General features: G+C 45.1%; 1 protein-coding gene across 45 annotated transcripts in view; it reads right to left on the bottom strand.

Annotated features, from left to right (window-relative positions):
- Positions 1 to 5,211: 5,211 nt before the first annotated feature.
- The window catches only part of KIAA1217 (KIAA1217 ortholog), a 361,882-nt gene continuing 339,524 nt past the window's right edge, over positions 5,212 to 27,569 (bottom strand). For 24 of the 45 annotated variants that reach the window (XM_065050729.1, XM_065050726.1, XM_065050732.1 and 21 more), the window contains 10 exons: positions 26,537 to 26,667; positions 26,145 to 26,292; positions 23,996 to 24,491; positions 23,081 to 23,261; positions 17,655 to 17,809; positions 16,908 to 17,054; positions 13,140 to 13,259; positions 8,132 to 9,808; positions 7,553 to 7,675; positions 5,212 to 6,815 (listed from right to left, as the gene is read on the bottom strand). In XM_065050729.1, coding sequence (XP_064906801.1) covers positions 6,321 to 6,815; positions 7,553 to 7,675; positions 8,132 to 9,808; positions 13,140 to 13,259; positions 16,908 to 17,054; positions 17,655 to 17,809; positions 23,081 to 23,261; positions 23,996 to 24,491; positions 26,145 to 26,292; positions 26,537 to 26,667 — 3,673 coding nt within the window. In that variant the 3' untranslated portion in view covers positions 5,212 to 6,320. Of the gene's footprint in view, positions 6,816 to 7,552; positions 7,676 to 8,131; positions 9,809 to 9,927; positions 10,006 to 13,139; positions 13,260 to 16,907; positions 17,055 to 17,654; positions 17,810 to 23,080; positions 23,262 to 23,995; positions 24,492 to 26,144; positions 26,293 to 26,536; positions 26,668 to 27,569 lie in introns of all 45 variants that reach the window. The other 21 variants (XM_065050746.1, XM_065050744.1, XM_065050739.1 and 18 more) reach the window with 5 other exon arrangements.

A 27,569-nucleotide genomic window follows, 5' to 3' on the forward strand; every position in this document is an offset into this window, starting at 1 on the left:
CTCTTTGTGTGATAGGAATTCATTGTAAGGAGCAGTTCTAAAATGTCACGTTTAGGAGCTGCAGGCGGCAGCTGCCCCCGGGGCCGCAGAACGGGCGCTTGCTGCTGGGTGAGGCCGCTTCTCTTTGGAGTCTTATTTGGGGAGAAGACCGTGGCAGTTCACAGATGAGAGGGGGTTTGGTTGGTTAAACATCTTCATCTTGATATATAATCTGATTCCAAGGTATGTAGCAAGTTGGTTTGTTTAATAGGCTGGTTTTGTCGCAGTGCAGAAAACACATCCGCAATCATCTGCAAGTCGTAAAGAGTGAACACCAATATCTGCCAGTCAAAACAATACTGTAGTGTGAGCCTTGGACTTTTTATAGTTTTAGCTATGAAGATGAGTTTGTACCCTAAAAACCCCCCTGGGTGTGAACTCTACCAGTCACATTTTCTTCTTCTGTTTTCCTCCACACCTACTCAAAAACAAAGCAACTGTTCATCACTCTGGGTATTGCCATGTCCTATGTTGTCACTTGCGTGGCAGAGGGTTACACCTGTATTGGCAATAAATAAGGAGTGAACATCGTAAGCACGGAACAGAGTGCTCTTAGGTGTGTGTCCTGTTCTGAGGAGGAGGCGGGACGACAGTAACCGGGGTGTGCAGGCTGGTGTGGTTGCAAGCACTTTCCTCTCTTTCCGAAGTGACTGTAACAGTCCCGTGCTTTGATATACAATTGTTTTGATCCTTGTGAGAAATCGTTGTGAAAGTTGGCTGTGAAGAAAAGCAGTGGATGTGATAGCTGAGATCTGTGAAAGTACCAGTTCACATAAAAATGAACCATGTTCTTATGGTCTCCTTGCAAATTAAAATGTCATTTCCCCCCAGAGCAACCGGGGAGCCGGCGCAGCAGCAGCGTTCCTGTGCGCAGTGCGAGGAAGAACGGGTGCGTTCTGGGAAACAGTGATTTATGATGATTTTTCTTTCAGTCCTAATAGTAAAGTGTGTTTGAACAATGGATTTCAAAATACAGTGTTGTGATGCGTCTGTAATGCTATCAAGCAGCAAATACCCATCATCTTTTACTGGAGGCATATTTAACCCCATCATTGGCCCCAGAAGCTTGTTAGAGCGCATTTGAGCATCCACAGTACATCGCAGGGGTCTCCTCAGTGAAGCACCACACGTACGGAGGTATGTAAGGGCTCGTGGGGGTCGGCATCTTATTCTGATTTGACAGGCACTTTGGTGGATCAGGTTAATTTCCATTTTGTTGTTTTTATAGATAATGATTTTGTCTCCTGAGTCTGGATGTATGACTGCCAACTCTTATGCTTAAGAACCTAAAACTTTAATTGTATTGACTGGAATAGAGCACAAGGTTTTTTGACAAATCAGAAGCTTAAACAAACGTAAGAATTGTATTGGCTGACAGTGCTTCAGGTACAAATTTGAGACCTTAGCAGCTTCCAGCTTCTCCTGCTGCCCTGGCCGTGTGGAAGCTGCGGAGGAGCTGCAGCAGGAGCTCAGACACAAGTCCGGGGTTATCCCGGCCTCCCCTTGGCACAGACACGAGGTGCTGGAGGAGACACCCCGGCAGGGAGGAGCTCCACTTGGCTTGAAGGGGAGATGGGGGAGTGATCTGTCAGCTGCACCGGGGTGGGGGTCGCAATGGCTGAGCTCCACCTGAAGAAGACAGCACGTGATGGCGTTTCTGAGGCTGGGAGAGAACTGATGCTTGTTCTGCTCTTTGAAGACTGCCAGGATTTGGGGGCACCCTAAGTTCTGGCCAGTGTGCAAATGACACCTTTTTAGGAGCCATTGCTATGCCCTCTTCTTAACAGCAGCTACTTCTGACAATAACCTATGGTACTTTTTAATTATTTTTTTCTCCCTCCCCGCTCTCGCTGCAGAGGAGCAGTGTGACAGTCTGATTGACGCAGCGGGGGACATGTGTGCAATAACCTGCCCTGTAGTGCCAGTATTTCCTCTGGAACGTGGCTGCAGCAGCGGGGCAGCTCCACAGGGCTGCGGAGCAGCTGGGCTGGGCACAGACCCCTGGCGTCACTGTCCTGCCCGGCTTGGGCCGGCGCGGCCAGAGCAGGCTGCTCAGGGCTGGGGCTGCTTGGGTTTTGAATATCTCCCAGCTTGGAGGCTCCTCAGCCTCGCTGGGCAACTTGTGCCAGTGTTTGATCACACTTAAAGGGGGTGCTGCTTTTGTCTTCAAGTAGAATTTATCAACATTTCCATTTGTGCCCATCCTTTGTTTTTATACTCATCATCTGAAGGATTCAGACTGGCTTGGAAAGCGCTTTTGGTCTGAGGACAGCTTGGAGCTGTGTAGCTCCAGGATGTTAGAAACAGGTGTGAGCTGAGTTCTGATGGGGAAATAATGACAGGATGACTTGTGGCAGTAGTGTTTGGATTTTTCAAATGGTTCCAAACAGCAGTTCCTGTTTCAGTGGGTGTCAGTGATTTAATTTGAAATCCCTTTTCTGGGATCTGGGATACAGCAACTTCCAGCTTTTGAAGACTCTCTAAAGGGCTTGTTACAGTCCCCAGTAGAGTCCCTCACAGTGCTGATCATGTGGAATTAAGACTTGGCCACAGCCTAGACAGTTTCCTGACTTGTTTTGTTCTGCTGCAGAGCTGAAGGAAAATCGTTCACTGAGCTGCACATCAGGGTCTGTCCCTGTCTGCAGCAATCCCAGGAGAACCTCTCCCCACCTTGTCTGGGCAGGAGAGTGTGTGAAGTGTGGCCCCATCTGCTATGAAAAGCTCTGTTCTTGTTTTCAAAGCCAGGTCAGTACACCATCCTCATTTAGACAGTGATGAAGTAAGTAATTGTGCAGCCTGTGGAAAGAAGAGTGTAGGCCAATAATGAGGCTGGGAGGGGGAATGACTTGAAGCAGACCTGCCATTGCTGAAGGGATGTGTGTACCTGTGGCTCACAGTCACCAGGCTGTAAAAACCTGCCTTAATTGCATATTCTCCAACCTGTGAGTTTTTACGCATGCAAGAAGAGCTGCCTCTTGGTGGGGATCAGATGGATTGTGGCCCTGTGCATTTCTAGGCAGAAATGTTCTGCACATCTTTTTTCCCCCGTGCTGTGCATCCTTTTCTGCCCGGCGTGCCCAGCGCAGGGGCTGGGTGCTGTCACTGCATTGCTGCTGCACAGGCAGCTGGCACATGGGCACATTCCCGGCTCTGATCTGAAGTATGGGGCTGGCTCAGACCACAACAGGCAGCAGGAAGGTCCTGCTCACTGTCCAGCTCCTTCCACCTCAAAAGGGAGCGGTGAGCACATTCAGATTTTTCACAGGAGTGAGGTCCCATCACACCTGAACCCACAGAAAAGGCTTGAGCTACAAACAACTGCTACCAGGGCTGGTACCCTGGGGACGTGGTACCACACGAACATGGTGCCCTGCTGGGTTATTTTTGCTGAAGAGCCTTAGTTGCTTTTAAACTCCCCCCCCTCCATTGCAGTGGTTGCTGCACTCTCATCCCCAGCTCAGGCTGCAGTCAGCTCCACCCAAACTGCCTCTTCAGAACTGGTTTGCAGTGTGAAAGTTGGCTTTTTAATTACTAGCCTGTTGATTACTTTCATGCTCAAGGGAAAGTAATGAAGGGATTACTTTCATGCTCAAGACTTGCTCATTTTTCTAAATAGTGTTCAAAAGCATTTATGGTGCTGAGCTGCAGCCTGTGCGCAGCCCTTCCCTGCCCGCATTCCTGGAAACGCAACAGCTTCACTGCTGTTGGAGCAGGATCGGGAGGGAATAAACACAGCCCGGTCCCGGCAGCGGTGCCTGTGCCATGGGCTGTGCCGTCTGAGCCTGTGCCTGGCTTCCTGGTGGGTGCTGCACCCCAGCACCGAGGGTGAGACACGGGGTGCACAAAGCCTGGCGGGTGCTGGGGGACGTGCACATCGCAGCGTCGCCGAGACCACAGGTGGGTGTTGTTTTCACTCCTGATGGCAATTTTCACGTTCACCACCACAAGCAATAATTACCTGTCGAGTACAGCACTACCTTACGCCTACTGCATGCCCAGTGACTGTGCAGGGACTCTGGGTTATTTATACCACACTGACAGCATCTAAATTCAGATACAGAGAAGGTGCTGCTGCTGCCCCTCGTGGAAGGGGCTGTGAGAAGCAGCAGCTGGAGCGGTGCCTGGGCTGCTGCCTGCGGGGCAGGGCTGGGGTCTGCGGCTGGGGACCCTGCCTGGCTGTGCGATGGCTCGTGGGCGCTGCTCTCATGGAGTTACAGAGGGTCAGATGTTGGCAGGTTCCTGTGCTTCAGTGTCAGATCCCTGGGGGGTGTCACAGCAACAGCCTAACAACCAAACCTGGCGTGTCCATCATTTACCTTGAGCTTGTGTTCTGGCTGTGCTGTACAGAACAGCGGTCTGCCGGTGCTCTCTGCATTTGCTGTGTTGTGTGGGGGACATGCAATAGCCCTACCTGCTAACAAGATACAGCAGCGGAACACGCTTGCTCCTTTCCAAGCAAGTGAGTTACGTACTCAACACTTGAGGGGAAAGCACCCTTGGGGGAGTGCAGCACGACAGCAGTTTTGGGGAGGTTCTCCTCACCTGAATCAGCTGCTCCCAGATGAGGCTTCAGAGCTGCCACTTTTCTGTACCAGCTGGAAGGGAACTGGCTACACTCGTTGAGTGTGAGTGCTCTGAACTGCGCCTTAGGCTTCGCTTTGGCTCTGCAGCCGCCTGGCTTGTCCTGAGCCCGGGGCTGAAGCTCTGATGTTCTGCACGTGCCCGCGGCCCTTCCAGCCATGGCAGCGGAGCGATGGTGCTGGAGCTCCAGAACTGGACTGTGCCATGTTCAAGAGGTACGAGTTAACATTTACATTCTTTATTCCCACTGCAAGGGCTGCACCATCTGAGGGCTCAGCCTTGAAATTACTTGATTAGGAAACTTGGGGTTGCACAAGGAGGAACAAAACAAGGAGTACAAGGTGGAAGAGGCGATATCTAATCAGTCGAAGGTTTGGGTGCCTTTTTCTCTTGCTGGTTTTCTAAGTTAGAGTTCCTCCAGTTAGCTTTTGTCCAGGTAAATTTGAAAGACCCCATTTAAAAATGAATGCTTATGTATGGCTTTAATCTAGGGAAAGCAAAATCAGCTTTTCTCCTGGTGGTTTAATGCTCTCAGGCAAACAGCTTAACAGCTAATTTCAGACCATTACAAAAGTCATTAGTGACAAAATATGAATATATAAGCATGCAGCCCTTTATTTTTGTAAAGATCTTTGCTTATCATAGTTCTGTATATTACATTATGGTGTTATACAAATAAATTTATTTACAAAACCATGAGCTATGCAAGCTTCTTCCTTTTTTCCTATTTGACTGATATCCATCTCTTTCAACCCTTCCCCATATATATATTTTTAAGCATGCATAAAAATTAACTTTGGTGTGGTAAAACTACTCTATGTGCCCACAGCCACATACAGTATTTATTTATTTATATATATTTATAGCTATGTACAAAAGTTTGCCAGTATACAGAACAGAAGTGTACACTTTAAAATCCAACATTAATGGGTTACCAGGGCTCCGGAAAGTAAAACTGAAGGAAAAAGGGTGGATTTAGCGAAGAAAAAAAGTAATCAGCAGCTACCTCTATGTGTAAAGCGATTTATTTTTTTCTTGGCTTGGCAAATTCTTAAATATAATCCGAATGGCAGTGCAATAGGTTGAGTTGCCTCGTACACACTAAGACCAGTCTTGTTCTGTTTCTTGTGCAGAGGTTTAGTGTCCAGCATACTACTTTCAAATGTACATTACAATAGTATCAAAATGTTTTGGCAAAAAGATCTCGAAAGGAACCATGACATTTGTTGACAAAAATAGAAATCTGTAACAAAGCTAAATAACACCAAAATAAAAGAAAAATATTTTAGTTTCAGTTTTACAGTTGTGTGTCCTCACACTTTAGTATATCTCTGTTCACTTCTAGTCCCCATAATGAAAAATAGCTTTATACAAAACAACTTACTAAACTGTTAACCACGTTTTCCCACGCTCAGTACACGGCTGTGCACACGCACGCAGGTTCACTCACACACCTTCACACTTTTTTGTAAGAGGCGCTGCCCATAGGAAGAAAAATGCTCTTTTATCATTACAACAGCAACGGGGTTTTACAAAAAAGCTTCACTCTAAATCTAGTGTAGTAACTCGGTATTTAGCACGTGATTAGTATTAAGCCTCCAGCAATACAGCAAAACGGTTACATTCCCTGGTTAAGATATTGGCTGCGGATTCTCTGAACAAGAAGCCCTGGTGAAGGCGCAGGCGTGCTGGGCCGAGCCTTAGCACGGCTCCTTGGCCGCGGAGGGGGTGGACTTGCCGGCATTTCCGTTCTGTGCCTTGTAGCTGGTGAAGCTAGGGGTGTGGATGGTCCTGATGCTCTTCAGACCTTGGTTCAGTGAGCTGGGGGAGGCGGAGGGGGGGGGGCAGGTGGAGGAGGAAGGAGGGGGGGGCCGGCCGTTCTGAGTCTGGAGTGAGAAGGAGAGATGGTGACCTTTCCCTGGGGTCGGGGGGCTCTGGAACTTGGAGGAGCCGTTAGAGACAGAGGGGATGAGGGAGGTGGAGTAAGTGATGCGACCTGTCTGAGGAGCGAGGAGGTTAGAGGAAGGAATGGAGGTTTTAGTGGGTGGGTTCAGAGGGTTCGAGCTGTCACCGCTAGAAGCAGGTGCTGAGCTGCTTTTCCCAGAAGTGGGAGAAAAGGCTGGGATCTTAGAAGCAGGTAGGGTAGGGGAAGTAGCCTTACAGTCCCCACCAGCTTTCTTAGCACTTCCATTAGCCTGCAAACAAAGATGGCAGGAGACAGTTTGTCAGAAAGCCAGTAACACGATAAACCAACAGGACCTGGGGAAACAGCCCTACAGCGAATAAGAATTAACAGTTTGAGGCCTGAGCAATTCTTGCAGCTGTGGACTGGACCTGGTTGAAAACCCAAAGTGCCCAAGGAAGAATGCATAGAGAGAGAAAGAGCCAACAAAGCTGCTGTGAGAAGGCGTGATCTACGGGTTATAGACCAGTCGCTACATCGGCCATGCTTCTGGGTTATTAACGTGTGAACAGACATGTCTGGCCTGAGAGTTAATGTGCATCTACTGTCATCGGTCACACCAACAGGTTAGTGTCCAAGGCTTCCTGTAAAGACTGAACAGAAGCATTCCCAGCGCTCCTGAGGAAACGCCACATTTAACAAAGGGAAAGTAAACAGGTAGTTGACATCTTAAAATTACAGCTGAATACCACAGTTAAAAACAATAAAAACCAAACAAACAAAAACCAAAACAAACCAAAAAAGAGCAGCAGGTGTTTTATTGCAGACATGCATGCACAAGCATGGTGAAAAGATCAGTGAAAAGATCAGTAGATACTGTCATGCTCCCAGGATCCAGGACGGCCAGTTAGACCTCACTCGAAAGACAGGCATCCGCTATTTGGCATAATCTCAGTCAGTTACTGGAGTCTTTAAATAGACAAACACCACGAAATGTCCATCCAAACACCGGGTTTAGGGTAAAACTACCTGTCTGTATTGGCGCGGATCCTGCAGCTTGTGCTGTTTGCCTGCTTTGTCCGTGCTTCCCTGCCTGGCTTTGGAGGCCGCGGGGACCGGCATCCGGCTGGTCTGGGTGGCAGCGCTGGAGCCCTGCGGGAAGGAGCGGAGGGGCAGGGGAGAGAGGGAGAAGGGCACGTCAGTACCGGCTCTTCGGGAGGAGCCTCCACACCATGCGCCAAAAAAAAACCAAAGCCACAGTACTACATGCAGGGATAGTTGAGGAGCTTCACACCGCGGGTGTTAATTTCCAGAATCAAATGGAGGAAAACTGCTCAGCTACTGATCAGCCTGGATTCCGTGTCAGTGACGCCTGTCATTTCACACAGCGGGTTATTCGACCCAGCTCCCCTGCATTTGCCCATCACCAATCAGCAGCAAAGATTAAAAAAACAACACCCAACGGTCTAGTAGCTGTTAGACACCTTGTGGGGAGCCCAAAGAAGCCACCTGAAAGGAAGCAAACAAATCACAAGACCCTCTTGTTTAATGGTGATTATTGCAGATTTTAGGAAGCAGCTGGAGGTTTGATTTCTCGGACTAAAGTACCTTTCGTGAAGTGGCCGGGGCTGACGGAGGGGGCTCTGCGCCAGCCAGGCTCTCGTCCAGCACCGCCAGCTCTCGGGCTGGGCTCCCTGGTGCTGTCTGGGCAGAGAAGGGGCCAGTGCTTCCCTCAGAGCTGTATGTGCTGTCAGGGATAGATCTGGGACTCATTTCACTGATGGTGTTTTCCAGCTGCTTTATAGTCTGCTCAAGGCTGTCTAACGTTCGGTATGTGCTCTGTCGAATCTCATCAGTCCTAGACAGGGACACTGCAGCCCCCGGGGGTCCTTCTTGCTTTGCAGAAGGACTTCTGTCACTGTCCTCGGGCTGAGACCTGGTGATTTCAAATCTCTTTGCTTCCTTGTGCTGCTTCAGGGTCCCATCTTCTTCCTCTTCTTCATAGACCACGACCTGCAAGGTCTTCTTCCCCGTCTTGGTTCCTGTCCGTATTGCCTGTGTCAGAGCAGCCAGCTGCTTTTTAGGGAATTTGAACTTAAATTTTTTCTTTGAATCCTGTCTGTCAGCAGAGTCCAAGTTTGCTTCTGTGTTTAGCCCATACATCTGATGGTATTTGTTTAAATTTGTCTTTGTGCTTTCCTCTTCTGCAGGAGGGCTGGTTTCCACGGGGTCAGAGGAAGACTGAAGGTTAAGTATACATTTCTCGTTGAGACCGTGAGCTGCTGAATAGTCTGTGACTGCTTTTCTGTCATTAACTACTGATGGCTCTTCCTTCTGGATCTCAGAAATCTCACGTACTTCATTATCTTCCTCCTCCTCTTCCTCTTCTATCTTTTCGTCTGTCATCATTTTCTCCAACTCCTCATCACATTCCTCAAAAATTGTAGAAAGCCGCTTATAAGCTGACCTAATATCCATTGGTTCATCAAAAATGATGATGACGGGTTTTTTGTCCAGACACACCACCGGCTCTTCGCTGTCCGTGTTTTCTGGGATACCCTTCTCTGACACCACGTCCTTCCTCGCATCGATGTTCACTGTTTGCACATCTCCACCTTTCTGGCTGACTATGTCGTGAACTTCCCCACTCGAGAGGACCTGGACAGCTGTTCTAGTAATCATGAAGGCGATGTTTTCTGTGGGTGGGCTGTCTTCACTTGGAGAGCTAGCTGGAGAGTCTGACTCTTCGGTGCTGCTCACACTGTTACTTCTGGACACTCTGGGTCTCAACACAACCTGATCGCAGTTGACAGCTGAAGTTTCTTGCTCCTGCGAGGACGGCTGAGGCCCCGCAGCCTCCTGCGTGTGCCTCGGGATGGGGACAACGCCGCTGAGGGGGACGTGCCTGCCCACGCCCTGCAAGGTTTCCCCGTGCGGCAGGCCCTGCCGCGCGTCTAGTGAGAGTTCGTAGTTTGGCTTTTGTTTTCCAGTTTCAACAGCTGGAAAACGGGACCCTAAAACATCTTGAGCCCCTCTTCGTTTGTCATCCTCTGACAAACTGACACCAGACAGGTTTGCGCTCATATTCTGGAGGTTTTTCTTAGAATAGTCTCTACTGTCTACAAACAACCCCTTGCTAAATGTAGGATTGTCATTCATTGAAAAGCCAATTCTACTGTCTGCTGTGCTGGATGAATCAGAACCCAATTCTTCTTCAGTTTTCCCTTCCCTCTTCTCTTTTGGGTGGTCACTATCTGTGGGAGATCCTGTTGTAGCCCCATACACCTAAGGGGGAAAGTCGGATTACTTAGTTATTCAGGGCTGTTACCTTTACAGGACTGTTTTTTTTCCCAAAGAAACAAATCATCACATTCTCAGGGGAAGGGCACACCTCGGCAACTCACCACTCTGGTTACTGCTGCAGAGGCATGTCTGAAGTTGTCATCTGATTCCTGTCTTTCTTCGGGGCAAAATTCCAAATTCTGGCAGAGCGGCACATGATGCTGCTGCTCTGTGCTACGGGTGTGGCCAGCACGGGCTGACACGTGGGGCTCATGCCTTAACAAGGCCTCCAGAATATGGAAAAGCAGACCAGTTACCTCATTTCCCACACTGTACTACCCTGACCCGCTCACTTGCCAGTTAAAAAAATCCCTAGTTTGTATAACATTGAAGCTGACAAGATTCACAGTATCTGATTACACTGAAGGGCTGGCAGCGGGATGCTGCAGCTCACCGGAGCGCCGGTGCCAGGCTCTGACCGGCCTTGAAAGGGAAGTCTGTACCCGTAAGAGCTGATTTTCAAATTACGACATTTTGCGGCTTCTCATGTTGCTTATACCTGAGAAGTGCTGTTCCAGCTAATATGATCAGAGGCTGAGCATTTCTAAATCCTTGCTGCAGATTGAAAGCACCCCTTCAAAAAGTCACCAGCGGCGCCCTGCAGCACCCGTGCGAGTGCAGAGTGAAACATCGAGCTACATTCATTTATAGGAGCAACTCCAAACGGCACACAGAGAGATAACCCACTAGCTCAAAAGTAGTATATTCCCAGCAATGTAAATTTAAGGGGACTTTTGATTTTCAAATCAGGTCCCCTGGCGATGCTGTTTTATAATACCAGGCTTTTCTTTGAGGCTTGGTTTAAGTGCTAGTGACAGCTTAGGATAAACACCAATCATCAGCGTGAGGGAATGACCTGAAGAGAAACCATGCCTATGAATGAGCAAGACAGAAATCTACAGTCAAAGATGGCTCGTCAAGAAGGGAATTAATCTGGCCTCAAGTTGCTGAAGGCAGTGAGCCAAAAGCACTGCCGTGGACATTGCTTCAGACTAGAAGCTGACTCCTAACACACAAGAACAACGGATTATACTTATATGAATGAGCATAAAGATGTGCAGAAGATCAGACAGGAGAGTAGCTGTCACAGATGAAAGAATGACGGTACAGAAATCCACAGGTTGGCTAGTACATGCACTCCCCATGCATGCAGAGGTTCACAAGGTATAGTTTCTACATCTTGTGCGGTATTTTCCTGCATACTGTCTGAGGATTTCACACAGGAAAACTTTACACACAATCAAAACACAGGAACAGGTAAGTCAGTGACAGACCAGAGTCACAGTTCATCCCTACAAAGGCTTATTAGCAGTAACACGGCGCTGCAGCTGCTCCGCCGGTACCTTCACATCCCTCATGTTTCTAAATAGGGAGGAGGCATCACACAAACCAGCCACAGCCAGTGAGGCAAGCGTGGGCTGAGAGCTGGTACCAGAACGAAACACTGGGGCTCATGGTCACCTTGGGCTTGGACTCACTAAGTGGTCAGAGCCTTCCAGTCCCACTGCATGTCAGAGCACCCAGAATTAGGTCAGGACACTTAACGGCACTTGTTGCCTGTCGATATGCCAACTCAGTGACTGAGTTCCCATGTCTCTGTGTCTTTTTTAGCAACTTCCACTTCTTGTTCTGAGCATCAGTGCAACATCTCATGAGTCATTGTACAATATATCCCATTTTAGGAACTGCTGCCCTTCTAAAAAATAAAACCACCACAAAATTCATTCCTTCCATAAGTTTATCATGACAACAAGGCTCCATATTTAAAGCACCAGTAATACTCTGTTGTGTCAGATGACAAAACAGAGCTCATTAACCTTAATTTTCTGGACTCTGTGTTATTTCAATAAAAAGCAGTTTATGGCAATTAACTTGGTAGCACGTTTCACAGAAACATTTGTGCTACAGGATTTGCAGTGTCTTGAGTGGTCACCCAGGTTTTCGTGTAACAATATGATCTTCTCATTCTGACACCAGCAGTAATGAGGACGAACAGAGATATATTCACATTGTCATACACTCCACAACAATGCAGGGTTTTTTTTTCCTTTTACTCATAACCATGAACTTGTACCTTCACCCAAACAGGTGTCTGCAGCTTCAGACCAGAAATTCTGTTTGGGCAGCTCCAAGCCAAGTCCTGTGCCATGCCCTGACCTGGCAGCAGTATGGATTTTGATGCTAACAACACTATATCATCAGACACCACCATCTGTCACCTTCTGCTTTACAGCTGCAGTGCCCTATGCAGATGCAGCTCACTGCGCTTCAGGCAGGGGGTTCTTCTCTGTCCTGAAGACCTGGCAAAGCCATTTTCTGTCTCCCTGCCTCAGTTTAAGTCAAACGCGGTTGAGGAACAACACCTCCCATAAAATGCTTGGGGAGCCACACATGATGCTACATCAGAGAAGGTGTTACTGCTATTTCCAGTCTGCATGCACACACAGAATGGATGACAACGTGGAAATGCTGTGCTGTAGAGCTGTGTTTTCTTCCCCACCATACATCCCCTCATTTCAAACTAGCACTGGGCTGACACAAGCTGTCATGCCTGCACGATTCCCTAAATCCAGCAATGATTCAATTCACTATTCTTAAACTTTAAAAAGAGGTCTGCAAAGGCAGAAATAATATTTGTCCTTCATCCTGCACGTTGGCTGCCCAGCAAGATCAGTTCACCCCAGTCTGGCTTTGGCCCCAGACGCATGGCACCTTGTCTAAGTCCCATCACTGCGGGCATTAACTTTCAGACTAAGGGCAAATTTAGCCCATCCGCCTTGACTCTATCTTCCAATAACCCAAATGGGATTTCTGAATATCTAATAAAAATGGAAGCAAAAAAAAATAAAGCAAAGTAATGCAGAAAGTCTCTAAAATGGCTCTTGAGACTGTGAGCAACCACTATTTCCCCTCAAGGCAAGTACAAAGCTTAGGGGAGATGCTTCACCATCCACTGCCAGAACAGCACTGGGAGGATGTTCTAAGGAGTATGAGCTTCTTTTTGGAGGAAACTGATGAATCCTCTTTTAATTTCGATTTCACAGAATCATAAAACTTCATGTAACCCTTGTATAATTGCTAATGAGACACATAATGTAGATTCATAGAACGTTCCATATGACCATTTCTGAGCCATACTGAGATAAACTGAAGGAAACCACTGGGCAGTGGTGGGTGGGGTTAGAAAGAACAGAACACAAGATATAAGATTAGTTTTGAAGGAAAGAAGGTTATGCCAAGACCGGGTGGCATGTTTACAAACGCCACTTGTTACCTTCTTTTCCTTGTGATGCATTAAAGTCCCAGGCCTTATGTCTTTAACATGTGTATCATTTCTGGACTGCTCAGCATGACTGTTTGAGTTTACATCCATAAAAGAGCACTTCTGGAAAGCCTAGGAAATAAATACTGCAGGTTATCAGGAGACCAACTTGCTTTTATACAGAAATGTCTGGAGATGATCAACTACAAGGAGAGCATTTGTTTTTAACATTCAAGGCTCAACAAGATTATTTACAAACTCGTGAGATAATAGAGATTTTATACTATCAGACTAAGAGAAATAGGGCATACCCTCCAACCTACCAAGACTACACTATAACTCATCACACTGACCTCAGTGTCCCCTGAAGGAAGAGAAATTTGATTTCTGTTTTTCCACACAGGAAGACAAAGGTGCACAGAGGTGCTGCAAACTATGCAATGTTAAGCAGGAAGGCCATAACAGACTTTGCGCTTGTGACAGAACTTACTTCCTAGTGTCTGATATTTCCTCAAAACGCCCATGAGATGTGGTTTGGCCCTGGCCACACATCACCCAGTAACTAAACCTACTGTTTTATGTGTTAAAATAAACAAATCCCAAAGCTCAGCTCTCTTTATTCCATTTACTGTCCCCAAACACTTCTCCTGTGCTTCACAGAATCCTTTATGCTTTCTCACCTCCTTTCCAAGTGAGTATTAGCAGGGGTTTGCTGTTTCCTTGGATGGGATAAACAGAGCAGAAATTTAGGTTTTCTTCCCCAGATGTTCTCAGCTAGAAGCAATCTATATGTTGCTTGCAGAAATGTAAGGAAGAAGTGGGAGCAGCAGGCCCTACACATTCAATGGGAGAGGGTGGCAGCTAATACCTCTTCTCCACCCCTTGCTGTCCACTTGGCTCCCAGGTTTGTCTCATGGTACATCATGCAAGAGCTACGTAACTCAGCCCTTTGTCTTGCCATCCTCTTTCCATTTGCTTTGCTTTTCTCTATCCAGCTGGCTCCCAGACCCAGAGCAGCAGAACCATCATGGCCACCACTGTGCAGTGCTGGCTCCAAATGTGTATCACTGGGATTTCTGCTGGCCTCTAATGGCACAGTCTACCATCGGTGACAGGTACAGGCAGGACATCTCTGCCAGCCCTGGGAACGGGGGAGGAGTGCTTACAGGAGTCAAACGCACCATGACATGCAAGAAAATTGTATTCATATACCGTGTATTAGGGAAATTATCTAATTCCTGGCAACTGTCATGAAACTAATAGCCTGGATTACAGGTTAGAATCAGGTCTGTTCTTTAAAGATTGTGCTCCTCCTATGTATTGCATGGTTACGCAAAATGAGAAAAGTTAACCACAATGAAAAAAACCCAGTGCAAAAAACAGGGTGCAGAGTTTCTTCTGGTTTTCCATTACATCCTATTTGTATGTGCTTACAGACCAGAGTACCTAAGATGACATGGAACTATTCAAACAATAAGTCTCCCTCCTCATAATACAGGGTATGGGCTTTCACCAGCTTACCCATTTGTGAGACCAGTGACATGGTTTTCGAGTTAGGCGTATAATTCACAAAGGCATCCTCAAAGTCCTTGAGACTTTACGTGATGAAGAATCCACTACTTCCCTTGGTAATTTGTTTATTTATCGCTTTTGCTCTAAAGTGTCTATAACAGTGTCCAAATATATTTTGTGCTATAGCAGCTGATATTAGTATGCCTTTTTCTTCCCATGAAGGCACCTTGACATTGTACTCAAGTGTCCTCTGATCCTTCACATTCTCAACAGCTTTTTCAAAGAGGGGATGCATGGACACCTAGTCCTGGATGCAGCAGCCCAGTGTTGATCTCACTGATCCTGTACACAGAGATAACACTCCCTTGTTGTCAAATCTACACCCACAGCAGACACTGACTATGTGGCACCAGCACTGGCCTGGGACCTCCTGTCAACCTGTTACTGCAACTCCTGTGCCTTTTCAAGACATGCACTTGTGGTGTGGCCTGTATTTGTTGTTCTTCATGTGGACTTTATAGTTCATTGAACATATTATGACCATTAAGTGACTGCTATCATCTTCCTGCTCTCATATTTCACTAGTTTTAATTAAGCTGATTTAAACAGTAAGGATTTTAAATATATTTCCAGGCCATTCATGAAAATACAGAGTGGCATTGGGCCTGCAGCTGGTCTCTGTGGAACCTGACTATAAACACCCACATCAAAGGCAACACTTTCAGAGCCAAACAGCTCTCAATTGTTGGTTTTGTTTTTGTGGTTTGTTTTGCTTGTCTGGTTTTTGGGTTTGTTTGGGGTTTTTTGTACACTCCACAGTGACAGATTTTTATCAAAATGTTGTATGATGTTTGATCAAATGACTTACAAAAATGTTTATAGGTATACAATTCAGTGTAAGCAGTCAAACCTGCTACCTAGTGTTGTTTGCTCTGACAGATCTGCGTGACATTATATTGTGTTTACTAGCATAACTTTACATCTGCCCTATAGTTCCACACTGATTGAATCCCGTACCTCATTTTCCATTCCATGACTGACACCATAATGAGCCTGTAGCTGCTCCCAGATCAAGCAGTGTGCCCCTTCTAAAACATGGTACCCTGTCAACCTTCTAAAATGTACCTAATATTTTGGTATTTGTTTAAAATGAGCATTGCTTGTCCCCAAAACTAGCACTTAAACACACGCTCCCTGCTGAGCTATCATGCATACTTGTCCTCCTTAGCTCCCCTCTGGCCCCCTTTCCAGACCTTCGCCTCCATTTCATTGTCACCGGCTGCAAGGCAGCTGGGCTGCTTTCCTGCGGACAGGAGACAATGTGACAGTTTCACCGTCCCCAGCTCCCCTGTCGCACTTGCCATTGTCACACAAACAGGGGACACGTGTAAACCCCTTCAGGTAAGCCTGCAAACCAGCTGTTTGAAGTGCTGGTGGGTGGGAGTTGGACAGGGTTCACCCAAAACATGTAACAGCTGCTGCTTAATATCCACGTCCCCTGCGCTACAGACGCTCTCTGGGCAGTACTGAACACCCCTTTCAGCAGATGGACAAGTAGGATCAACTCATGTCATGACAAGCGCTCTGAAACACCCCAACAATGAAGTTATAGCCAGTTAAGCTGATCCACACCTCTGTTCCTCATGTGGGCATGCAAGAGGGTGCTGCTGGGAAGCTGGAGCTCACTGAAGGTCACTGCAATAGCTGGCTTTTACTGCAGCATCGCCATCACTGAAACAAACCAGCCTACGTGCCAAAGGACCAGCAAGAGAGCACTCCTCCTATGCCACTGGCAGAGTCATGTACCAGTCAACAGGGAACAGCAGATGTTTCAATATTCAAGCACTCCTTGAAACATTAGACCATGGCATGGTACAAGTAAGCACAACCCATGAGGAGCAGACACCTTATTCCCTGTTCCCACCAATGTTAACACAAATGACGGGCTTCCAGCACCTTGCTGGTCTGGTACTGAGAAACGCTACACCAGGGACAACCACACCTAACGCACATCAATATTTTACTTGTCCCACCTACACTGGTAAGACTCTAGTGGTAATCCTGCATTCTGAACCACTCTCTCAGCTAGAGATCTCTTGAACAAAATTTGGATGGTGCTTACAAAATGTGTACCACCCAGTGCAATAAAGCAGGATGGGGTGAGACCGGCAGACCTACTTTCCTTCATATGCTGAGCTATAAATTGTGCTGAGGCCCTAGAAGTGACACTGGGCACAGGTGTTTTCAAGTGCAACCCAAAGGACGTACCTGTAATTCTGCCATTATTTTATCCCCTTCCTCCTCCTCTTCATCTTTTGCAGCTGATGCTACAGCATGCCCTGTGCTCCGAGGCAATGCCTGATCCTCTTTATGGACTTTGGATTGTGCTATTTGCCCAGCATCTTCACTGCATTCCTACAGGGGGATGACAAAACACAGACAGACAATACACTTGAGCCCTCCTGGTGCAAAGCAAACACAGAAAATTCCACTCTCCTTCAATTCCCCTGTTGCAAGGTCCCTCTTCCTTTTTAAGGAGACTGCTACTTCATCAGCTCAAAAGCAACCAATATAGCTGATGTGATAGCATGTTCACAGATTAAAAAGCTTAAGTTGGACTTCACTTCCTTCAGGGAACAGAACAGATGGGGAAAGGATGCCCAAAGAAACTAATTTGGAACAGTTCTGTAAAAATGCTCTCAAATCTAAGTTAATCTTCCCCATCTGTGTAAGGCATGCTTTTTTTATTTTTAATCTTCTTACCACTCTAAATGAAAGCAGCCTGTGACTTGCCTTCTACATGGCTAGGAGATAAGAGCAGCAAGACTCCTGTAAACAGAAGTGATCAAGCCTTACGTGTTTATTTGGCCTAACAGTCGTGTTTCCTGGTAAACAGTTTCAGTAGCTGTCCAGGACGTAGCCCTGTCTCAACTTATTCTGTGGTTTATAGAAAAAGCCCAAGCCTGGGAATGTTTCTCTGTGCCAGCCACTCATCAACAGTCTGAATCATCAAACCTTGACAGCAGCAGCCTCTTTCCTGGCTGCATAGACGACATCTCCTGATCTCGTTGTGGTTAGTCCTGAACCTGGCAGGTAACTGCGCCGTGGAGGTGGAGGAGGTGGAGACTTGGTCAGTTTGTCACTATCCTGTTCTCCATCAAGAACTTCTTCTGCAAGTAAACAGAGCAGCACAAAGTGAGCACAGGTGAAGGAGGGAAAAAAAAAGTATTTGCATTGCTGCCTCAATTGGAAAGGATAAAAAAGAGTCTTAGAAGGTCCTGCTACTGAATATAAATGAATAGAAACACATTTGGGATTCAAGTGGAAATGCCTAGAACAAAAGCAGGCAGCGCTGCACTTGCACAGAGAAAGCACGTCACTTCATCCGCACATTTCAGCAAAACTCTTGTCCCCCACATCACCATGGCTGAGTGGCTGAGTTTCAGCACAGCACGCTTCTGTAAATCAATCACTCGTAAAGCCCCCATAGCCTTCTTTGGAAGTGTGGCCACTGTCGTGGCTACTAGCAGGACACCAAACCTGGGGGATTCTTGTTCTCAGCAATTCTAAAGCAACCAGCGCATATTTCTGTTCTGCCTAGGAAGTGCTGCTGGCAAGGTGTTAGGAGCTGAAGAGTTTTGTCCATCTTACAGCTGGGCAAAACTAGTTAAGTTCAGACAAAGGCTGAGAGGGAAAATGTAAACACTGGTTTGGAGATGCCACCTCTCCAGTTCAATGAGTCCTCTTACCCCTGAGCAGGGCAAGGGAGCACCAAGGGCAACTGCACTTGCTTCTCTTCTAAGACAGCATTTCTTTTCACTTTACTTACTAGTAACTATTCCAGGACTACAAAATTTTGCCTTTGATTGATCATATAGGAGCCCTATATGTATGTTTTGCTAACCCAAAAAGATTCAAGTACCAAATACAATAGCTGAGCAGAGCCAGCCCTTGCTTTCTCAGAAGAGTATTCCAAGAGAAGACCAATTTCTCAAACCAGTATTTCCCCACCACAATGCTTCCCCACCCGGCTGCTGCTTCCTCTTCCCCAGCATCACTGGATGGCATTTTTCCCCTAAGCAGCGTTACATTGCTCTTGACCTGTCCCCATGTGTTTCTGGTCACAGGCTAAGCATCACACATGGCAACAGCCACCGTGTTCACATTGCTGTTTGCAATGTTTGTTTTCAACAGCAGGAGAAGTTTTCTGCAGCTACTCAGTGTTATATAAACAGCTGAAATAAATACAACCCAGAAAGATAAAACCTGCTTTGGGGATTATCCAGCTGTTTAGGGCTAAGTATTCCCTCCAGGAAAGTTATTGCACAACTGTCCACTGCCAGGGCTGTGTCAGGCTCCTCCGATGTGCTGGCTGGGCCCTGGGGCTGGACAGAGCCCTTGTCTGACCCTTCTTAGCTCAAATGTTCCTTGAAACTGCTTAAGCTTAAAGAAATGCTCTGTTGTATTATCTCCCTCCCTGCTTATCCGGCACTCACTCACAGGATTGCAACAAGAGTGAATTTCCAGATGCACTTTACGTTAGACTACTTCTTTGGTCAATATAAACCACTAAGTTTCTTGTGACATCAGAGGTACAGCTGCTGTAAAATCAGAGTGATTCTCTAAGATGGTGTTCAGCTGACTATAATGTGGCACCTGTGCAAATCCCTGCTACCTTTAGTTGGCTCAACCCACTACCCTCAAACTGGTAGCGACTGTGTCTGCAAGAACACCAAAGTTTTTCTCACACCTAATAAGAGCGACGCTGGATGAGAGACATGGAAGGCAGAAAGACAGAATGATTCCAACCACCTCTTTCACATCTGTGGTACATTCACCCATCTCCAACTTCAAAATGGGAAATAAAAAGGAGAAACACGGGCAAGAGGAACTGTCAAACTGTCAGTGAGTGGCAGGTGCCAGTGCACAGGCTATCAAAGGCTGATCCCCTCACACCCCTCAAGCGGAGTCGCTAAGGAGAGGTTGGAATGGGGTTTGTTTACAGTCAGTGCAACAACACCGGACAAGATGTAAAACTTCAAAGCTGGATTTCTATTTTCTTTACTAAACAATTTTATTTCCCCAATCTAAATGGGAAGAAAAAAAAACTTGGGAGGCAAAAATCGAGAAAAATGCCTTCTTCTAATACCTTTTTTTCTTATTACTGAGTTCTATTAGCATATTTATGGAGGGAGGAATAAATGGACAAGTACGATTCACTCAGTCAGAGATTAACCATCATCAAAACTGCTACTTTATGAAACCTTCGGTGTCAAAGGGCTCAGTGCTTCTGTGAACAACAATCGCCAGCCACTTCACTAAATCTAAGCGTTATACAACAGGCACAGCCAGACTGGATTTAATTTTCCCCACCATACAAATTTCTACTTGCACCAAAAAAATCCGACGTCTTAAAACAATCTTAAAATAATAATGCCTGCCTTAAGGCAGCCTTTGTAGTCAAATCAACAAACTATCTTTAATGTAAGCTACTGATCACTCAGCACTTGCAAAAATCAGGGCATTCTTGCATACAAAGGCAAAGGGAAAGATGAAGGAGCCCAATTTCTAATGTACATGCTAGAGACATTCTTCATGGTTTTCAATGAACAATCTTGATAACAAAGATGAGTTACAGTCAAGACATTAATGAAGTACTTACAGAGTCATCTGCAAAATTGTGTAAAGTGCGTAATTTTACTTTGTTTTATACTTTGCAGGGGAAAAAAAAGAGTTTCTCTGTGTAGAATGACTGAGACAACATATTCTGGCAACACAATCTATCTGGCTTCTTCAGCAAAGCCAACAGAGGACTCTGCTAATTTATGGCCAAAATGTTCTATGCACTATATTAGTAGGTAGGTGGTCTCACTCTCTGTATGTTGCTCAGTTTCCTCATCTACAGCAGACTGATACTGAAATTTTCATCTTGAAAAGCTGAATGGCATGTGAGATATTTAATCAGATATTAAGGAAAAGTTTTGCTGTTCTCTTATTTATGTTTCTATTAAAGGATTCATTATGCATAACAGAAGGCAAATGTCTCAGTCTCATCAAATTTCTCCTGAAATCTGTTGGCTACACACTGTGCAAAATTGTATTCTAAAAGTGGATTAGTTAACTATGCAAGTTACAAAACTTCTCTGTTATTGTGTTCTGCACTTTTTACGATGTCACGGCTCACTGCACCCATATGGTATTTATTTTCACTGACATTTTCTATTTATGCCACACATTATACAAGATAATTGTGTTGATAGCCAGTAACCTCACTGAACAGTGCCAGCATTCTAAAATTATTTTATGAGGTTCAACAGAATTTTATTTTAAACATGTATGTTGTGAAACATTCAAGGAGCCACAACTTGCCAGTGCTAAAGGCCCACCCAGAGCAAAATGCTGGATCTAAAAACACTCTTCCCAGATTCTCTACGGATTTGTGTACACAAGCCCCAGGGCATCGTTTTGCAGCTATTTACAGCCTTGGCTGCCAACACCTTGAGTGCAGCATGCAGCCCTGGTCTCCACAGCTCCAGAGTCAGAGCAAGGCAGCTGAAACCAGCCTGGGAGAGAGCAGCTGGCCTAGGTGGAGAGACCAAGTTTGCCCTTTGGAGCCCACAGGGCAGGCTGAGCCCTCCAGGACATGATCCAGGTTCATCCACTGCCTTCATGATTTTATAAAGGGAATGCAGAGTTGTTGTTTGCCAAATGCAGAATATTAGAACTATGGGGACCCCAGTGAAGCCGGTATGACATAATTTTAAAACAGATGAAGCTCCTTCACAGGATGGGGAGTGAGCTGGAGCTTGCTGCCACAGGAGTGGCGATGCAAATGGTATAAGCAGGTATAGAGGAATTACCAGATAAAAGGTCTATAATTAATATGAAAAGGAGGAGGCCGGGATATTCCCTCTAATATCAACTGGAGGAGCGGGGGGAGTGCCAGCAGCCCGGCAAAGGTGGCCAGGTTCTATGCTGCCCACAGACAGTATCTCCCATTTCCTCTGTCACACAGACAGACTGCTGACCTGGATGGACTATTGCTTAAGTAGCTGGGTAAGGATTTTGCAGCTGACTCATATTTGGCTAATGAGGTAAATCCAAGGTTTGGCTGAGACATATGCTTGCTTTGTTGAACTTTGAAGAAATTCAGACATGGATTTCCTCATGCTAAACAAAACCAATTCTTTCTTTTTTGTTCCCCAGAGATCATGTTTCTTTAGACCTCTGGCCATTATCATCACTACCCTCTTGACTCTCTCCTATTTGTTCCTTGAACTCCAAAACACTGACTTTGGGAATTTCTATGTAAGAGTTTACCACTGCTGAGTAGATTCACGTGTCTTGTAGATATTCCTGTTCACCTCATTGTGCGGTTTGCCTTTCTTTCTACAGGGTCACAGTCTGACTCACGTTCAGCTTGAAACTCAGTATATATATATATATATATATATATATATAATAACTGTGAACAGCCAGAATACTTACTGTGAAAGTAATTGTCATTCATTCCTACACATCTATCCAAGACAACTAAGTTAGGTAGCATCACAGGTCGTTTTCAGACCTCTGAGGGACTCATTCAAAACATTAGTCATATTTATAATTTAAGATTATGAAGTTAACAAGGATTATTAAGATCAAACAGTCTGACTTTCCACTTAACATAGGCTCAAGGATTTTTTAAAGCAGGTTGTTCCGGCACCATGCACAGAGCTTGTGCCTGAGCAGCCTGTCAGGAAGAAACACAGTACTGCTGAAGATGTGAAGTGGCAGAGAAACCCACACGTTCATAATTAAACTTGTTATTAGTTACTCCAGATTTCAAAATCTGACCGCTAATTTTTAATGTGGCTTTTTCTAGCTTCAACTTCCAATTGCTGCAACTTGCCGGAACATGTTCTGCAAAGTTAAAGGCCTCACCCTCAGAAACCTCAGGCATGTCTTGATCTTCTTTTGATAACAAATATATCTATAAAAAGAGCTTTTTAGGTTTATGATGGTAAGACTATTTGTGCTCAAACTCTTTGTGGTTCTTTCCAGAACCCTCTGCAATGCCAAACTTTTAAGTGCAAAACTGAACACAGAATACTAGATACAGATACAGTATTGTATACAGATACTCTAACTTCTGCCAAAAGCAAGGAGTATTCTTACTCTCCTGCTCATGAGGAGTCTTTATCTCCAGAGATCAAACTCACTTTCTCAGTAGCAATATGGAGAACTTGGGTTCAGCTGGTTACCCACACTGGCATCTGCAAAATCACTGCATCCTGTCCACTGCATCCTGAGGACCTGCAGTATTCCTCAGTAACATACTTACACGTATGATGAAGAACACATAAATCTGTAAACAGAAACCATTCTAGAAAGTAGGAAAAATAACTGTTTTTTTTCCAGATATGCAATTTTTTAGTACCATATACTCTAGCAAATGTTACCTGAGACTTCCAGCTTTTCCACTGCATCACCTTTAGGTGGGGCTGCTGGCTGGGGAGGCATCTCCAGGTTGGGAATGGACTTCATTATATTGGCCTGCGCCTCTTCCAAGAGCTTTTCAAATTCCTTTCCATTATAGTGATCAAGGTTTTGTCTTTTCTCTTCCCATTTCTTTTCAGCTTTCTGGACAGAAACAGTAAAACACATATTTATTCATCTGATTTCTGTTATGATCGCTTACTTACAAAAAAAAAAAAAAAGTGAAAAAATTATAGGTCAATATGGATAGATTCAGTTTAGTCAGCAACTACGGGAAATATATTAACACTAATTGTACACTGGTTCTGACTTCCATTGTGAATAGATATGGCACAAATGCATGACAGAGTGACGGTGGCCACTGCTCACTAAAGGAACGAAGGCAAAATTTAAATCTGGGTCACTGCCTTATTTTATCACACTGGTGATTAAAGTGCACGTCCTGTAGTAAGACACAAGAGACAACTTGTGGGTTTTCTCAGTATCTCTGTGTGAAACCACTGGAGCTTCACACTGTTTCACTTTTACCTCTCCATAGTGAGGGATATGGAGATTTAAATAGTGAATGAAATCCACTGATGCAAGTGTTGCCAGAGAATCATATGTTATTGTTCAAAACTAAGGTATTCTAAAAAATATTTTTAAATTATTTTTTTAATAAAAGTTATTTAAAAAACACAGTTACTAGTTTTGGTTACAAGTTATTATCGTATTGCATTTTAAAATCAGAGGGTATCTTCAGAAGTGCGTGGTATATTTAAACGTAAGGCATATAAATCCCCCAAATGCATTTGAATAATCCCACCTGCAGTCTCAAGTGTGAGACTGGGAGCTCAGACCCAAAGAGAGGACAACTGGTTGAGCAGAATACACCGTACCTCAATGGATACAGCTCGGTTTCTGGTACTTGCACTGTGAATTTCCTCAATGAAAAGACTTTGCATGGTGGTGCCATTGACAGAGACCTGTGGTGCTGGTGTGGCTTGTGTGGGCTGGGATCCTGTTGCGGGCTCTTGTGTGGGGGCTGGTGGGGTGGCCGAGGGGTGTCCAGTGTCTGGCACACCTTCACTGTGGCTGGCTGCGGTGGGTGAACCCTGCACATGGTTGACCAGGGCTGATGAGTGCTGAGACTGATGGATGACAACAGGTGAGCTCTGCACATGGTGGACCGTCATTGTTGAGAAGGGGATGACTTCTGACTTGACTGATGACACCTGGGACTCTGATGTGATTGCTGTGAGGTTTTGCTGTGCATGTCCCTGGGCGTGCTTGGGATCCTCCTGGTTTTTCAGAGCGTCAGATGCAGTGGCCTTCTCCATGTACTGCACGGCTTGGGATGGATCCACACCCCTCAGCAGTCCTTCTGTAACATGTCTGCCCAGCCAAATGGAACACAATAGCGTGGCACACAGTTAGCATACAGGCGAGTCATGAGCAACACTTCATAATAAACTTTTGCAAGGGAAAAGCACCTGTATCAGAAACATCAAAATGGTGTTTTTTCTTCCTGACTCTCTCAGTTCTGTGACTTTATAGCTTTCTCTCAGAATCTGGGACTCAGAGTTTTGAAGAGGCCACTCTAATTAGGACAGTTTTGCCTTTTAAAATGTTTACAAAGCTTAGTGGACATACTGGCACTTTGTGACCTAAACATGAATTTCAGTGGGTTGATTTTGGAAGAAGAATGGAAGTTACTTGACTTAAATTTTATACACTCTAAAATAGCTAAACAAGGTGTTCCCGGACTATAAGCACAGAAAGTGGTAGTTACATAGGATGTGAACTAGCAGTTTGGCAAATTGCTAAAACAAAGCCTTCAGATGACTCTTCACAAAAGTTTTGTCTGTTGGGAGTTTGGCGTAGAATGAGCTGAAGATGTAAAGAGTCAATTATTTCTGGCAGCTAGCCATGAAATGTCTGAGTTCTGGAGTGTAGGTAGCCATGAAATGCCATCAGATTTCCATTACTGAAACAGACTTTATGAGGCTTAATACAGAATTTTGCTGCAAAAAAATGACTTGGCTAAAACTTTGGCATGCATAGCTTATTGGTTTTTTTTTTTTCCCAAACAGTGTGAGACAGGAAATAACTGTAGTCATTTTTAAGAAAAGGAAACTAATATGAAAGGATATAGATTTTTATCTACATGGAAAAATAAGTGATGGCTTACAGAGACCTGTTACATAAACCATTTTATCCATCTGCCAGTACTGGCAAATGCATTTTACATATGCTTCAGGATACATGAAAACAATGACAACCCTACATTCCTTAGAATAATGGGAGCAAAAATAGGCTTATGACTTATATTTTCTTGTAATTGAAGTAAAATTGAGACCACCACCCCTGACAGTTTGGCCTGATTCAGTGGTTTTGAATAGGAATTAAATCCACTGCTTATTGCAGCCATTTGCTGCTCATATATTCTGACAAACATAGCTAAACACTGGCACTTAGTGGACACAAATTTTATCTAACATTTGAACTTCCTCTAACACATCTTCCTTGCAAAGAACAGAATAAAGAATTTGCACTAATTCACAAGCATATTGAATAATATTTATTTCAGAAGGTTTAGGATATCTTTATCCACTTAGAATCTTTCCTGTTTTATTTCTTACTGTTAAATTTTGGGGCATACAGATTTCAGTGTCAGAGAATACTTCTATTAGCTCGGATTTTTGTTAATGCCCACAGTTAATTAGCTGAGATATGGGACTGACGCCACTCTGTAAGCTTTCTCATCCAGGAACTTCCCAAATGTGGAAATGCTGAGTTCAAAGGGAGTTACCTTCAATCAGAAGATCTCAACAAGCGGGGCTGTTGGTCAGAACAGAACCACTGCACAAAGCACAGGAAAGGCTAATTTGATTCGCCTTGAGAGGGTTCTAGGAAGAATCTACAAAATACTGCAAAAAAGTTTCACTGCTCAAAAGCTCCTAAAGACAGGGGGAGAAACCAAACCTGAAAGCTGTTCCAGCCCTGCTTGAGGAAATTCTTTAGTTCTGAAGAAAAAATAATAATCACCTCCTGAGCATGGTAAGGATATCGGTCATGCTGCGCACACGTTTCAGCAAGCTGTCAAGCTTGTGTGGTTCTTCCTTTAGGAACCTCACGGCTTCTACCTCAATCCGGAGGATCGCACGCATTTTATTCTGCAATGTCGGGAACTCTCCTGCAAAGATAACAACTGTGAAGCTCAAGAGGAAATGACAAAAGCCCTGGGGAGAAATGGATGATGGGGTGAATGTCAAATACTTGAGAGTCTCCCTCTCTCCAGGGGCCATGCAACAAGCTCCTTAATCCCGACTTTTACTTCCAAAAAGATTTAAAGTTAATTCCTCCAGATCAAAGGCAAAACTGTTCTTGGCCACTGTGGTTCAAAGAGAAGAACCAAAAGTAAAAAGGAAAGTGCATACCTTTCAGGGTGGCAACAGCTTCCCCCACCTGACGCAAAAGAAAGGCTCCATCTTCCACATCTTTCAGTGTAACTGTCTTGCTGGAAGCAGTGGAGTCCCTCTTCAGGTCTTCAACAAATGCCTCCAGGTCACTGGCAAAACAAAAAAGTGGACATAAAATGTAAGCAGGACTTTCACATTACAATCAAATAAATGTACATTAATGGACTAATCTAGCCCAGAAACCTCAACCATGGCATCTTTAAATCTGAGACCACAAACTGAAAAAACAGCAGGGTACCGTGAGGCAAGGTGAGGATGCCAGACCCTTTCGATCACAGCATAGGAACAGGCTTGTAACCCACCCAAGTCATTGACTTCTCTGACAGGCTGCAAATGTGCAGAGCACATTGACATCAAGGACAGCTGCGCTACGAAGGTCCTCCAAGGGTACAGACACACTGTGCCACTACATCCAGTACTGGTTTGCACCTTGCACCTTCTTATTGCTGATGCCAGGCAAAGGATTGCCCAAAAAGCCAAGTGACCACCCAAAACTAGCACTCATGGCCCCCTGATGCAACCTTGCTATCTGTCAGGTCTTGCTAGACAGGATACAGGGTCCTGTTTCCACAAATGGCCACACTGAAACAGCAAGGGTGCATTGATTGTAGGTCCACACATTTCCCTTTTGACAGCAGAAAATTACTTATTTTTAGCCAGATGACTTCCTAGATCCATTTTCGTGGAGAGGTGACATGAGGAAGAAAATAGAGGAGTAGGTGGCCAGTAACAGGATAAAACAGAGGAAATCCCTTGCAGCACCATTCTGCATTTAGGTCAATTTAAAGTGGAAACACAGTCACACAGAACAATAAATGGTAATACAACAGTAATTCTGATAACGCAAAGAAACAGAAATAGTATCAGGATCTGAACATCAGATGCACACAGCAAAGAGTTCACTTCAAAGACAAATAACTTTAAAAACTATAAACATATTTTGAATGAAGAACCATAAGTTGCTTCTGAACAGATCAGAAAGTGGAGGTAA

The sequence above is a fragment of the Columba livia genome, chromosome 2, assembly GCF_036013475.1.
Source record: "Columba livia isolate bColLiv1 breed racing homer chromosome 2, bColLiv1.pat.W.v2, whole genome shotgun sequence".
Taxonomy (NCBI): Eukaryota; Metazoa; Chordata; class Aves; order Columbiformes; family Columbidae; genus Columba; species Columba livia.